The sequence below is a fragment of the Lacerta agilis genome, chromosome 1 (genome assembly GCF_009819535.1).
Source record: "Lacerta agilis isolate rLacAgi1 chromosome 1, rLacAgi1.pri, whole genome shotgun sequence".
NCBI classification, from domain to species: domain Eukaryota; kingdom Metazoa; phylum Chordata; class Lepidosauria; order Squamata; family Lacertidae; genus Lacerta; species Lacerta agilis.
The window spans coordinates 30,215,192-30,230,878 of record NC_046312.1 but is presented as its reverse complement, the minus strand read 5'-3'; the positions used below and the strand labels follow the sequence as shown (position 1 = coordinate 30,230,878).

The window sequence follows — 15,687 nt, the reverse complement described above, 5'->3', positions numbered from 1 at the left end:
ATTTCCCTCCATCTTATCTGTGGTCACCTGTGGTCAATTGCTTAGAATGTAAGCCCCCTCAGTGATGGATAGGGCAGGTTATCTTGTATCCTGTATTTGTAAAGCACCATGCACATTAATTACATTACAGTATATATAAAAAATATTGTATCTCTTAGTTTTTATTTGATGGCAATCATGACAACTATATATTCAATCCTGTAATTTAGGCAGTTTCTTTCAATCCCAAAGTCCCCCTCCCCACAAAGCAATTTAACTAGCCAAGCAGCTCCAATACAATACTACATCTTCACTCACCTATTTCTCGGCTTTATTTGCAAGTGCAACTAAAAATGCCCAGCTATTAAGCAAGCAGGAGTTACATGTTAAAGTTCAAGCCAACCACCTTCTGTGAACCTAGGTTTATCATTTATCTAAGGCAAACAAGAAAATATGCCTTGGTTGGGGTTTTTTTTCTGCCCCAGGAAAGTTCAAGGGGCATATTTCAGTAGGGCAAAAGCTCCAATAAAAATCATTGCTGAATTAGAAAATAATTTACCAGGATGAATGTTCATTGCAAAAGAAAGATGGGGTGGGTGGTAGGGAGGAGGCACAAAGTCAATTCATGAACGGGGGAAAACAAAGAGCTATTTTTGACTCTTCTTATGTCACACTGTGCTGATCGGAGCGGGCACTGCCACAGTGCAGCAATAGATGATGCGACTGCTTGAAATGCGCTTTATCACAGCACCCCTACAACACCACATCTCAATTTCAGGAGGCATTGACATAACTAGAATTGGAGAATAAAAGCAACACTCTTTCCAAGGCTTAACTTAACCCATTGAGCAAACCAATTTTGTAAGTAGTGAAATTACACGTTCAACTGATGCTGGAAACAAACTACGTATTTCCTCGTGGTGGTTCTAAACGGGCAAAGTGGCTTTTCTTTGTATGTATGCAACAGATTGAAACGGGAGGCATGGTCTCTCCAAGTCGAGAAGCTCCGGATGCCTACCGAAAGACGCGTGTCGGGTGTGCACGCATCCGAGTGTATTGCTCGAAACTCCGCTGGAGTATCGACAGGGCAAATGCTGCCGAAGCAGGAGAGACCAGAGCCAAGGCTGCACGTCGGGAAGGCCGGGGCAGAGGGAGCTCGCCAGGGCTCGGCCCACGCGCGACCCTGAGCCGGCGGGGAAAGAACTTCCACGCACTGCCCCGTCCAGACCTCTCCACTCACCGCCTTGTCAGAGCCCTCAACCTTCCACATCTCGCCGGTGCCGCGTGTCACGTCAACACACCGCGCGTGACGTCTCTCCCTCTCGTGCGCGCGCGCCTTCGTCCTCATCTTTTCGCGACGCCCGGTTGCCGTAGCAACGGGCCGCCGCGAGGGAAAACACCGGCGTGGTTTTTTAGGGGGAACATGAAGGGGAAAGGGAAGGCGAAAGCGGCGAAAGGAGGGAAGTAGGTAGCTAGGGAAACGGGGACGGGCGGAAGGGCGGGCGCTGGGACCCACTTCTCCGGGCAAATCTGGCGGGCTGTAGAGAGTAGGGGTGGGGGCGAGAGTCGCCCGGACCCCCTTGACCCTTCTATGGCGCGGTGTCGCTCCCTTCCCTCAGGGGGAAGAAGGGCGGCAGCGGCAAGAAGGTTGACGTGAAGGCCCTGAAGGAGGAGTCGGAGGCCGACAGGGCTAAAGCTGCGGCGTCGCTATGGGAGGCCAGGCTGGAGGTGACCGAGATCTCCCGCAAGGAGTACCGCGCCGCCGCCCGCCGCCTCGCGCAGAACAACGAGGAGCTGGAACGGCAGCAGCGGCGGCTGGAGAGGGACACGGTGGACGTGATCGGCTACCTCAAGAAGCAGGACGTGGAGAAGGAAGATCTGGTAGGTGCGGAACAACAGGCGAACTTCCTCCTCCTTTTGCAGAGTTGCTACCCCTTAAAGTTGAAGGCTACGATCTTTCCAGCCTGTCGAGCTAATTCAGAATAATCTGTCTATTATTATCTGTTTTAATACACAGATATATATGCAGTGCTCTCTTTTTTCAAAAAACATGTTTAGGGGGTACTCTCATTTTCCTACTCATATTTAAATACTGCCACTCAATGAGGCCAAACTTAGATGCGCAAAATGTTTAGGGGTATGTGTCCCCCCAGAAAAAAGCACTGTATACGTGTGTGTGTGTGTGTGTGTGTGTGTGCAAAACCCCCCCAAAAATATATGAAGGAACTGACTGCTGTTGTATTCATTAGGCAATCTTAAAACTGGTGTAGGAAACTTTTAGCCCTCCAGATGTTGCCCTTTTAGCCCTAGCAAGAGTGGCCAAAGGCTGTTAGCTGTAGTTCAGGAACATCTGGAGCACCAAAGGTTCCCCACACCTCAGAATGGAGACGTGACTTAGAATTTCAGAACAATCGCCACTGCTACACTTTTTAGCTTCTCTTTCTTTGCAACAGATAGCGTTTGCCAAAATTATTATCCTTTCATTTTCCATTGGTCTTCAGAATCAATAGTACAAAAGTACTAATATGGAGTTTCATTCAATATGTATAGTTTGGCTTTCCTTTACAATTTAACAGCCTACTCATTCAGCCCACTGACTGTAAGACTTTCACAGCATATACCCTTTCTACTGTAGCACTTTTGCAAATAAAGATACAGAGAACAAAAGTATGAAATAATCACCCTCATATGCTTAAATCTAATTAATGTGTGGAGGGACCAAAACTATAGAGTAAGCTGTCCTGCCAGGCTTAGCTAGGTCACACACCCTCACCTTGGGAAAGCTCTTTCTTCTTCCATTCCACCATGTGAGCCCTTACCAGTAAGGAGGTCTGGACTGCTTGCTCCAGCCTCAGACCATATGACTTAAACAAGCCATCTTTGTGTTTCTATACAAATAATTTAGAAATCACTCACTATTTTGGAACCTAAGTTTTACTGCCTGTGTTTTCTGACTGTTGCATGGAAAAGCATATGAACCTGACCTTTGAAGAGTTTGCAAGTACAGTAAACCATTTTTAACTTACCAAACATATGGTATCTTTTCTATGCTAAAGGAAGAGGGGAACTTTGGAAACAACTTAGAAGGAAGCGTTTAAACCTATATTTCTACACTTTACTTTGCTGCATATTTTGTGATTTTAAATCACTGCTGGGATTCTCTCACCAAGGAGTAGCTGCCTCAAAACTGGATCCGGGCATCCAGGAATTCTCCTTTTATATATATATTTCCTTTAACCAATCAAACACCAACTAAAAGTGCCACAACTAATGGGGGGAAATAGTGCCATTTGTAAACTTGGGACACCTGAGTGTATGTAGAGTACAGTGGTACCCCGCTAGACGAATGCCTCGCAAGACGAAAAACTCGCTAGACGAAGGCATTCGTCTAGCGGAAGGCTGCCCCGCAAGACGAAAAAGTCTATGGGGCTGCCTCGCAAGATGAAAAATTTTCGTCTTTTTTTTTCCGTTTTGCGGAGCTCGGCTGTCATTGCCGCTCCGCAAGACGAAAAACCCGCTAGACGAAAATTTTCGCAGAACGAATTATTTTCGTCTAGCGGGGCACCACTGTACATCATTCCCAATACTAGTAACACCAGAAACTCCTCTTCCAGTTCCTAGAATTAAGTCACAAGGTAAGTATTTCAGTCAAACCTGAGGCCACTAAGCTTATGTAAAGTTACCTTCCCTCAGCATTTAGTGGGTTGACCTGGACAGAGTCTGGGATGCAGTCACTGCATTTTTCCAATCCATAAAATGTTTGATCCCCCCCCCCATTTTCTTTCTTTAATATGTAGATTGAGAAGCTGAAGCTGCAGTTGAATGAGGTGAAGCAAAAAGCCAAAGAAGAGAACGATGAACTGGTGAATGGACATGTCTTCTGATTCTGTTGGTACAATGGGACACTGAAAAACAGACTAAACACATTTGGGTTGTACCTGACAGATAGATAAGTTGCACAAGACTGTTTTACAGTAAATATATTTAATCTTCTAACCTCTAGTGTTTCTACTCTTTAAGTCATGACTAAGTCCTTAACTAGGGCTGCCATACATTCGGGCTCTGAAAATGGCGTCTGGGTGGATTTTTGCCGAATCGTCAAAGTGTCTGGGAAAACCCGGACATACGGCAAGTACAGCTTTCTTTTTAAAAAAGAAATGCTTTAAAATCATGTTAAAAGCCTAAAAACATAATTGGGGTGTGTGTGTGTTCCCAACAATTTTGTCCCCCCTCTCCTCCCCTTCCCCCAAGAAGAAAAAAACTCAACAACTTTGTCCGGATTTTCACTTTTGGGAATATGGCAATCCTACCTTAACTGTTTTTTGGGGACAGGATTTGTCAGATTTTTTTTTTAAACTAAGTCCGAAGTATGTTAATACTCACCTCACGGCAATACACCCTTACCTGGGATTAAGTTCCATTCAACTCAATGACTTATTTTTAAATAAGCATGCCTAGAGTCAGAGATGGAGTTCTCATCAACATTTGGCTTATGCAACTGGAGGTAGAACTGACTTGGAATTGTTATACTACTATTTGGTTCTAAAAAGTCATCATTTAAAGTTTCATTTTGTTAAGTTATTTTACTGGTAGTTCTTTATTGGTAGCTCTTCCCTAGTGATGCTCTTTAATGCGAATTGTTTTTAAACATGCTACACATCAAGCTGATCCTAATGCAATAGGCTCATTTTTCAGAATTTTAAAATTTTTATTTTTGCCATACCTGTGTCTCTTACCAAGCAGCCTTTGTCCAGGAATTTGCAGAATTGGAGCAGCATCTAAACTATCACCAAATAGGGAGGGGAGGGGGAGAACTCAGGAAAAGCATGTTGCAGGTGGGGTGAGCAATGGTCATTTTTCTCTGTTTCCTCCCATGGTAAACAGTGGGATAATCAGAACTTAAGCCAGTTTGTGTCCTCACATGGATTTCCTCCAATCCTCCATGTTCATGGATATGAGTGTGCCATTACAAACACTGATAATATGCTTCTCCTCCACGCCCCACCCTTTTCTCTGCCACTCTACCTCTGGGATTTTGCTGGTGTAATTTTTCAGCTGATGGGGTCTTCCATCAGTGTAACAACAGGGTTCTGGCAGTGGATAGCTTGTTCTGCCTCTGTAGGTTCAATTCCACCAGTGGAAAAGGAGTTCTTCCACTTCCAAAGGCCATTCGACCAGTAGATACCTAGGGTAAGATTGCACCATTAGTTGTTTTTATCTTGCTAAAAGTTTCTAATTTGCAGGTAGAACATTACACCAAACAGTTGGAGGAGATGGAGGAAAAATTCAACAAGAAGGCCAAAGAAATTGGCCTAATTCAAGTTGAGCTGAAAATGATAATGGAGTTTCGCAAAAAGAAAGCTCTTTTGGAAAAACAACTCGAAGATGTAAGTTTATTATTAGCATCTATTATGCTAAGTGTTAGAAGTGCATTGGGTGATCTCTAGACTGCCATGCTAAAGTGCAGCTATGCTGGACTGCCAAAGTGTAATTTGGAAAAATGAAATGAAGTTTTGAGAGACAGGCTCAGAAGTTACTAGAATGAGACAAAGTTTTTTTCTTGGATTTTTGTCAGTTTGATGACCTTTTAGCAATTTATTAAGCTTATATATAATGTGATGTGCACTTCAACTGAGATATTTTCAAGATTTGTGTGCAGCAGATTTTGGATTATATACTTTGACAAAGATGAAAAGCTATGTAAAAATGTGAGAAGGTATGCAAGGCCTGTGCTTTCAGCGTTGCTCACAAAGTAAGTGTTACCTGTAGTGCTTTTTTCAGGGTGTACTTTGCAGGGGAAGCAGTACTGGCACCTCTTTTGTTGTTGTAAAAAAGTGTATTGTAACAACTTCATGGTGAGTACTGGCAACTATTTTTCTAGAAAAAAAGCATTGGTTACCTGATATGCAAACTTGCAAAAATGTGAAAAAGTGAAAGTTGGTAAATTTTCAGGTAACAGATGGTGAAAGCATGGTGAGTTTCAAGGCATGCAATACGGACATATGAGAAAAATGTGTGGCATAGTGTGAGATACCGCTCTAGAGAGTTTTGTTTAAATTGTCATCTAGATGGTTAAAATAATAATTAAATATTTCCTGAAATCCTAGCTCAATGAAATTATGGAAATCACAGAAAAAGAACATCAGGAAACAATCTGCATGTTGGAGAAAAAGTTCCTTGAAGAAAAGGTATAGTATTTGGGCAGTAGTACATACATTGTTTCAGCATGCACAGTCCTTGCGATAATGCACAGGGTGTCTGCTTCAATCCACCAGTTCAAACAGCTTCTAGGCAGCAGTCTATGCATGGACAACTTTTTGAACCACCTAGATATGTATGGAATAAAGAAATATGAAGTACTGTACTGATCCAGATTCCAGATTCGCAATATTTTGCCTGTTCTGTTATCTTGAAATAATAAATAAGGAAATAGGTACAGATTTTAAGGAAAAGTTATGGATGTAGGAATCTCTGCCATTCTGCCTCTGTCTGTTATGACCCTCAACTTTCACAGTGCAACATTTTTTCTTTTTCTATAACACAGAAGTGGCGAACACTTCCTTCACATACTTTTGAAATCTGAACACCGCTTTATGCCTGGTTTTCATTGCAAAATATCTGTTCATATGCTTCTTTCAGCAACGACTTGAAAGAGAAGCAGAGAAGAAGATTTATATGCTAGCAGAAAGGGCTCACCATGAAGCCATTATGTAAGACTTACTTGATTTCTCTGTTCTTTAACCATTATGAAGGTGCTAAAATATGGCAATTCCTAGGATATCCACATGGGTGCTTTGTTTCTGATAAGTAAATATGATGCTGGACCCAAAGCAGTCTTAACACTCCCATGAATGCTGTCTCCATCTGTTTGTTTTGTATCTGCAGCTTGTGCACTGTGATTAATACAGTAAATTTGTGATTACAACTGCTGAATAGTCTTTACCCTTATTCAGGCAGTTGGACGCTGCTGGAAAAGCTGTTTTTCAAGAGAATGTTCGTCTTCATGAGGCTCTTGGATACCACATGAAGGAAACAGAAGAGTTACAAAAAGCCAAGCAAAAACTGGAGGAGAAAAATGCCTTTCTCTTGCAGGAAAAGGTTAAGTTTATGACTTCTTACCGTTTTCATTCTCCTGTACATAAGATCGCTTGAAATTCTATTTGTGCAGGTTTATTAGAACTGGTACCTCTCCATATCTATGTCAAAATCACTAACATTTGGTGGTATACTGGAAAGCTAAAGCTCCTGTTCTGCTCTGTAATGAAAAGGCTTCTAACACCAATTCACACGTTACTTGCATATAGGGCACTCGTGTTGAAACAGGGGCAGGGCTGATGACTTGTTCCCATGCTAGTCTTTATCCCTGCCATCTTCAAAGGAATGCAAACATGGGAGCAGCTGCTGTTGCACCTACACGTGTCGCCTAGATGTCAATGGTACATCTGGTTGTGTAAGTGTCCTGATCACGTGAATCCTTGTATTTGAACAGCGGCTTGTGCGTATGGAATCATTTTCAGATACCATTCAAAATGTGGACATTGGTTATGCAGACGGGATGTAATTTCAGGGGTGAGGTCATGTTGTGGGCCTTGAGCTTGCAAATGCCTTACATACCTGTAATGCATGAATTGGTGTCCACTGAAGACCATGTTTTATATTTTCTCCTTCAATATTTTGAGATTTTGGGATATATTCAGTGGGTGGGATTTACCTAAGCAGCTCAACCCACTTGCAACTGGACTTCCTCTTCTCAACCCTCCAAAATTGGCTCTGAGCTGGCGGACAGGAGAACCCCAGAACAGTGCATGGGGGAGGCAGGATCGTTCCATCTGGCAGGCTGCTGCAATGCTTGTGCAGACTGAACGATAGAAGAAGCACAGCATCGAATTCCACCCGTTATTTATTATTATAGTCATATATCAGAGCCAGAATAGTTTTAAAATTAGTCTAAATCCCAACACTATTGTGAAAGATCTAGATTTAAACATAAACTAGTCATTCCAATTGAACACTGTCCGTTTCAACTACCTGTGGCTAACCTGAAACCTATAGTAGTTTCCCTCCAAAATACAAATATGCACTAGAATTGCATATTAACTGAAAGGGAAAGCTCATGTTAACTTTGTTTTTATCAGATTGAGCATGGGTTGAAGGGAGTCAACGTGTGTGCCAGCTGCCCAGCAGTGGACTCTTTAACCTGCCTATCTGAGATTGGTGAATGTTTCAAGCAGGACAAATTTTAATCTAGTCTGTAATCCATTGAAGTTTTCAATTTTGTTTATAGCCGTTTCAAGAATTTTAATTGTTTGAAAGCTTTGATGATCAAAAGACAGCTTTCAAACAGTATTATCTTGCAAGTAATTTTATTTATTTATTTTTAAAGGAAACCAATGAATTGTTAGTTCAGGAAAAGATACGGCAAATTACTCAGCAGAAAACTCTGATCCAGGACCTGCAAAACAAGGTGAAAAAACTGGAAGATGCTCTTTATCATATGACCCGAGAATTTAAAACTGAAGTTGAAAGTACCCAACAGAAGGCTTTGATGCAGAACCAGGCAGGCCAGACAGAAATTGTAAAGCTGCAGCAGCTGCTGGAAATGAAGGAACGAGAGATGAGTAGAGTGAAGAAACTGGCCAGAAATATCTTGGACCAAAGGACTGAGGTGGAGAAGTTCTTCTTAGATGCTCTGGAGCAGGTGAAACAGGAGATCATAACCAGCAGAAAGTGCTACAAGCAGGTGGCTCAAGATGCATATCAGAGAAAAATGATGGCAGCATTTGCAGGGAAAGATGAATACCCTAAAATCAGAACCTTTAACAACAACGAGCACAGCACAAATAGTGTACAAATGGACCTTCTGGAAGCAGAGAAATGGTACATGTGGTAGAACTGTAGAAGTTTTATTTCTGGTGGCCTTGGCTGCCAGGAACAGAAAGTGTGTGAAAATCCCTGTGAAATAGCACACCTCAATTTAGACTGTCTTAGGATAGGGCCGGGGTAGGGAACCTTTTTTAGCCTGAGACACATTTCTTTCTTGGCAACCTTCCCGGACCACATGCCAGTAGTGAGTGGAGCCAAGGGTAAAGTGGGTAGAGTGACAAATGAAAATTTTACTTTTGTACAATAAGCTAGTTTCTTCACACACACACACACCCTCTCTATCCTGTATTCTGGCAAGCAAAATGCACTGTCAGAATTTAAGGGCACATTCCATCCTGGCCAAAATACCCAAGGAGAGGCATTGCCTGGAGAGAAACCTGGAAGCCAGATAGAGAAGCTTATTGCAGCACAAGAGTAAGGAGATAGAGCCATATAATTTTAGAGTTGAAAGGGATATAAAGGGTCATCTAATCGAACCCTGTGTAATGCTGGAAACACAACTAAGGAATCCCTGACAGGTAGTCATCCAATCACTGTTTAAAAGTCTCCAATTAAAGAGAGTCCATCACCTTCTGAGGTAGTCCATTCCATTGTCAAAACGGCTCTTAATGTCATGATCCTAAATCTCTTGTGGTTAGGCACCACTGGTTCAGACCATATAAGCAGATATGTGAAGTTAAGACTTTTTTCTCCAGTGTGCATCACTTTATGTGGTGCTTAAATTGCATATGCCTTTTTAATGTCTGTTCACCCAGTTTAGAAAGAACCTATTGGAGTGCCTCACAATCCCTTTGTCCTGTTTGTTTTTGCCAACCTGAACTATTGGATGTCACCCCACCTCCAAATCATGACGAATAAGTTTAAAAAGCACTGCTTCCAATGCAGATCCCTGAAGGACTCTGCTTCTTCCATCTCTCCATTTGAAGAACTGTCCATTTATTCCTCTTCTCTGCTTCCTGTCCCCCCCCCAGCAGTTACTGATCTGTAAGAGGACCTGCCCTCTTATCTCATGACTGTTAAGCTTACCCAAGAGTCTTTATCAAAAGCTTTTTGAAAGTCCAAGCACACTGTGTCTACCTTACTGGATCATCCCTATTCACATGCTTCTAGATGCTCTCAAAGAGTTCTGAATCTTTTTGAGCAAGGCTTGTTCTTCTATATACTATAATGTTATTTTTAATACCTTTTCCACCAGTTTTCCTGGAACAGATGTTCAACTAACCTGCCTGTAATTTCCTGGATCCCTTCTTAAACATTGGTGTTACATTGGCCACTTTCCAGTCCTCAAAACACAGATACCAGTCTTAAGGACAAACTACATATTTTTGTTACAAGATCAGCAATTTGAGGTCTTTGAGCTCTTAGTTGGATGCCATCTGGATCAGGTGATCATTTTTATTTTGTCCATAATACCTTTATCTCTTGTCACCACTATTTGCCTTAGTCCCTGAGAGTCCTTTCCTAAGAAAGTTAGTTCAGGTACAAATGCTTGCCTTACATCTTCGGAAGCAAAAGCTTTTCTGTGATTTTCATTTCTTCCATCTGCACACTTTGACACCCTTGTAGTCTAAAGGTCCAGCTGTTCCCTAGCTAGCTTCTGCTTTTAATTTACATACTTTTTATTGTTAGCTGTAAATGCATTTTTAAATTTATTTATTTATTTGGGGACATTCCTTGCCATCTGCTTGCTTTTTATTTTTTTGGCTGAAGTTTGTTTTCCTTTTTCTCATTTGGCCCATTTCCCCCCTGAAATATTCCTTCTTGAATCTAATAGCTTCCTTGAATCTAATACCGGTAGCTTCCTTGAAGTTGCTCCTTAAATGCAGTGGCATCATCTTGGCCTAAGAATCATAGAATTGTGGAGTTGGAAGGCATCCTGAGGGTCATCTAGTCCCAGCCCCCTGCAATGCTGAAATCTCAACACATGGTCCATTTAATATGAAACCATACCGGACCTTCCTTCATTTTGCAAACGTGCTAGCAGTTTTATGGCTGGACCTCCAGGAGAACCTTGGTGGTGTCTTTCCTGATTTAAGCTGCTATTATTGAGGGTTTGGATGATTCCTAAAACATTCTGGGAAGATTTGACTTTCCCTTTCAAATTCCTTTTTACCAGTCCCCTAATTTTTAGAATCTTCTTTTTGAAGTCAAATGTGATGCGTTGGACTTTGGCAGTTGTTCATTTACACATATATTGGATTCATTAGCGGCACAATGACTGTTCCCAATCGCACCAGTTCTTGGATGCCCCTTAAGATTAAGTCCAGGGTCACTTCCTCCTCCTTCGGTTCAGTGACCAACTGATCCAGGACACAGTCATTTAGGGTATATATTTGTAGGTTTATGCTCGTAAAGTACTGATTTCTTGATTTTATCTTTTTTTCTGTAGGACAAATATTCAGAAAGGAAAACTCGACATTTCTGATTTGACCTGGGAGCAGAAGGAGAGTGTGCTGAGGCTACTCTTTGCAAAAATGAATGGCCTTAAACAACGGTAAAGTCCTGTCTGTTACAGTGAGCAAGGGCTATAGAATCCATAGGGCTCATCCACTTGGTAGCTGCCCATTTCTTAGTTCACTACTTGTTCACCAAACGGAAACCCTTGAGAAATGGTCCACAAAAAGAATCATGCTCAAAGTGACTTACAACAAAAGTCAACATCATAGGAACAATTTCATAACAACATAATAAAACAACATAATAGCAAAATATAACAAATGAAAAACACAACATTTCAGTACTAATATAAGATGGCATTAACAAAAAAATTGCAGTACCAAAAAATAACAAGAGCTTGATAGTTTCTGCTTGGTCCTAGAAACACCCCTTTCACGAGATTGCTCATAGTTCCTTTCCTGCAGCAACTTGCAGGGCTTCCAAAGGGTAGTTGGAAACATTCCTCTGGTGGTGTTGGGGGAGGAAATGTTGAAACCTTCACTAGCTAAACCAGTTTTTTGGGGGGAGGGGGAGGAGAGGTTTGAAGAAAGTAAATCCCATATTTTGATTTTGATTGAATTAGAACCACTAGGCCTGAGACTGAGAAATTCTAGCTGCCCTGCTTTCCTAGCATAGTCAGGATAAAAAAGAGACGTTAACTCCTACAAGCGGAAGATGGAAGCTTCTGCAAGTCCTGCCTCCACTGTTGAAAAGGATGAATGCTATTGGATGTCCTCCTCTGTATTAGAGCAAGAATGCAAATAGGAAATAGTAGCTTGGAAAAATATTTCTGTTTCCTTTTTCTTGTACAGGTCCTAACCAGCTAATGGGGGAAATGGGTATCCAGACTTTATTAAGAAGTACTAAAATTTAAAATGGCAGAATTATGAAGTATTTTCTCTAGTTTTGAAAATTTAAGCAGTGATCCTAATCCCACTTAGCTGGCAATAAGTAGCAGTGAGCTCCATTGAATTCAGTGGGTCTGACTTCTGAGTAGACATGGTTAGGCTTGCAGCCTTAGTTACTAGCACATTCTGACACATTGTATTGAAATAAAGTGCAAACTAACTTCAGGAGGAGAAAATGAAACAGAAGTTCAGGTGTGTAGATTCATTGCAGAGTCAATGATTTCCCAAAGTTTTGCAATGTCACAGAATAGCATTGACTCTGGGAGTTCTGGGCAGAGGAGAGACAAAATGCTTGATAACAGATCAGCAGTGTCTGCTTTAATTTCAGCAACTCTAATCACAATGAAAATTACAGAAATAGGAACTGATGATTTTTGCTGTCATTTCTGTTTTATAGGAAATATGGTCAAGCTTTGGTTCCCATAACTCCAGACACAATAAAATTAGCAGAACCAAAGAACGCTGGGTAAGAGAATTTGCATTTATCTAGTGACTTAGTAGTTCTTTCTGTAGCACTGTCCCACTTTCCAAAAAGGGCAATGGTAGTTAGTACTTGCATGAGCAATTCCCATGTTACCCTGCCAGCATGGGAAGATCTATGCTGCCAGTGTCATGTAAGACAAACTAGGTCCAACCAAAAGCCACAGAAAACAAGGTAGGAGTAACAATGTTTGTATTACTACATCTTCACTTTCTATCCTTTTGGATATATGTGATGGAATTAGCATTATCTTTTCCAGCATGTTGTAGCTAATTGTTCTGCATGCTGACTCCTTCATTGAGTTTGATAGCAACAGACACAAGGCAACAGACACTCTCCCAGCAATTTACACAGTGAAAGAAAGGTAGATATGGAAGGTGGCCACAAAGGAAGAAAAAAGCAGAGGTGCTGAGAGATGGGGATGTAGACTCTTAATCAGAGAAAAAAGAGACAAAGGGGTCCAATAGGATGCAGAGAGACCTGTGGAAAGACCTACATTGGCTCCCAGTATGTTTCTAAGCACAATTCAAAGTGTTGATGCTGACCTTTAAAGCCCCAAATGGCCTTGGTCCAGTATACCTGAAGGAACGTCTCCACCCCCATTGTTTTGCCTGGACACTGAGGTCCAGTGCCGAGGGCCTTCTAGCAGTTCCCGCCCTGTGAGAAGCGAAGTTACAGGGAACCAGGCAGAGGGCCTTCTTGGTAGTGGCACCCGCCCTGTGGAACGCCCTCCCACCAGATGTCAAAGAGAAAAACAACTACCTGACTTTTAGAAGACACCTGAAGGTAGCCCTGTTTAGGGAAGCTTTTAATGTTTGACGGACTATTGTATTTCAATATTTTGTTGGAAGCCGCCCAGAGTGGCTGGGGAAACCCAGCCTGATGGGCGGGCATAAATAATAAATAAATTATTATTATTATTATTATTATTAACGACTCATACAGCTTACTTAAAGGTAAAGGAACCCCTAACCATTAGGTCCAGTCGCAGACGACTCTGGGGTTACAGTGCTCATCTCGCTTTATTGGCCAAAGGAGCCTGCATACAGCTTCCGGGTCATGTGACCAGCATGACTAATCCGCTTCTGGAGAACCAGAGCAGTGCACAGAAACGCTGTTTACCTTCCCGCCAGAGTGGTACCCATTTATCTACTTGCACTTTGACGTGCTTTCGAACTGCTAGGTAGGCAGGAGCTGGGACCAAACAATGGGAGCTCACCCCGTCATAGGGATTCAAACCACTGACCTGATCAGCAAGCCCCAGGCTCTGTGGTTTAGAAAGAAAGAAAAACAGCTCAGGGCTACTTTATCATTCACAGCTATGCTCTGTTCCAGAACATGGCATTTTAAAGGCGCTGTATACTTTTCCTCCCTCCTACATACTGAGAAACGCTTTTTCCCTTGCAGGGGAACTGGGTTTATTATCTTTTTTCATTCTGGCCTACTTATCACCTGTTTGTTGACTTGCATGGGGTTTGGGGAAATCCAGCAACCAATTTTCCTTCTCTATGATGTTTGTGCAGCTATTAGGCTACCATTACTAGATCAGGGCAAGTGCCACAACTTGGTCTTGATATTCTCGTCCCTTCAGAGAAAGGAGTGGAGTGGGGAAGCAGCTAGAGGCAGGCTCCCACTTCTGTGCCCCAAACAGTTCAACCTCCTAGCTGGTTTGAGGACATTGAGAACATGGACCATGGGAGCAACCCTGGAAAATCTGAAAATTCTCAATCTCAAATTCCTGGGGGAAAGGAAACACACACGATTAACCCCTAAATTTGCAAGGCTTGAGGAAATCTTGTAACCCCTCAACACAATGGGAACTCTGGAGTTCCAGCTAACAGCTGGCCTAAGGTAGACAGCTGCAAAATAGGTTGAAAATGGAGACAAGGGCACAGTGCCTCAAATGTGCATGGCTGAGGACATTACCCACAGGAGGACATCCTTAGTATGGGCCAGGACCTTTGTTGTGAACTATCTAGGACATAAAAAATAAAAAATCCTTCCAGTAGCACCTTAGACACCAACTATGTTTGTCTCTAAGGTGCTACTGGAAGGATTTTTATTTATTTATTTTTTTGTTCTATGGCAGACCAACATGGCTACCTACCTGTATCTAGGACATGGGTAGGCAAACTAAGGCCCAGGGGCCAGATCCAGCCCAATCACATTCTAAATCCGGCCCGTGGATGGTCTGGAAATCAGTGTTTTTTTACCTGAGTAGAATGTGCCCTTTTATTTAAAATACATCTCTGGGTTATTTGTGGGGCATAGGAATTCGTTCACCCCCCCAAAAAAAATATAGTCTGGCCCCCCACAAGGTCTGAGGGACAGTGGACCAGCCCCCTGCTGAAAAAGTTTGCTGACCCCTGATCTAGGATCACCCCCACAAAGATCTAAACACAGCAGAACAATTTTCTGTGCAGAAGAGACAGTTCTATTAGGGGAAACGTCCCCAAAAGTGTGGGTGTGTTTGGGCCTATAGCCTAAATGTGAAAAGGGGTTAAAATTGCTGCTGAATTGAGATGGAAAGTGGGCAATTGTTAGGCTTATCTGGATGAATGTATGTGCTAATGCTGATCTTTTCTTACTGTCTTTCCATTACAGCACTGATGATACAATTCCTGTCTATGCTTTCATCACTCAGCAGGCACCAGTATCAGAGTCACCTCGTAAAGGATCAGCTCTTCCAGATATTCAGGTTATACCACCACAATCCAACTAAGATGGCTGCTAATCAAGAAAAATATATAATGAAAGCCATTTTCTTCATGGGCTCCAGGTCTATCAGGCAAATAATGCTGCATTGATGAAATTTAAATGTTTTCTATACATTTTAATTTACTACTTCAATTATTCTTTCAAGGCAACTTGACTTTCTTTTTAAAAAATTCACTAAGGCTTTCTTGCAAGATGGAATCCTATTTCTTGGTAACATAATTTGTTTCATTTTAAAGAGTTTGTATTGTATAACTGTATTCTGCAATAAAAAATGAGGACATT

At 42.0% G+C, this 15,687-nt stretch overlaps 2 protein-coding genes across 2 annotated transcripts in view; one reads left to right on the top strand and one right to left on the bottom strand.

Annotated features, from left to right (window-relative positions):
* Positions 1-1,325, bottom strand: part of ENTPD5 (ectonucleoside triphosphate diphosphohydrolase 5 (inactive)) — a 22,378-nt gene extending 21,053 nt beyond the window's left edge. The window contains exon 1 of the mRNA XM_033142864.1: positions 1,220-1,325. The gene's annotated coding sequence lies outside the window, so the exon portion shown is untranslated. The remainder of the gene's footprint in view (positions 1-1,219) is intronic.
* On the top strand, positions 947-15,687 carry BBOF1 (basal body orientation factor 1). Its single transcript, XM_033142810.1, has 11 exons — positions 947-1,443; positions 1,599-1,860; positions 3,777-3,842; positions 5,223-5,366; positions 6,087-6,167; positions 6,619-6,689; positions 6,933-7,077; positions 8,363-8,856; positions 11,252-11,356; positions 12,604-12,672; positions 15,292-15,687. Exons 1-11 carry the CDS (start codon positions 962-964, stop codon positions 15,407-15,409), a joined length of 2,037 nt encoding a protein of 678 aa, XP_032998701.1. The 5' UTR covers positions 947-961; the 3' UTR covers positions 15,410-15,687.

Coding starts and splice junctions, on each gene's coding strand:
- BBOF1 (XM_033142810.1), top strand. CDS start 962: ATGGTCTCTCCAAGTCGAGAAGCTCCGGATGCCTACCGAAAGACGCGT. Junction 6,690..6,932: donor GCTCACCATGAAGCCATTAT/GTAAGACTTACT, acceptor ACCCTTATTCAG/GCAGTTGGACGCTGCTGGAA. Junction 12,673..15,291: donor GCAGAACCAAAGAACGCTGG/GTAAGAGAATTT, acceptor TTTCCATTACAG/CACTGATGATACAATTCCTG.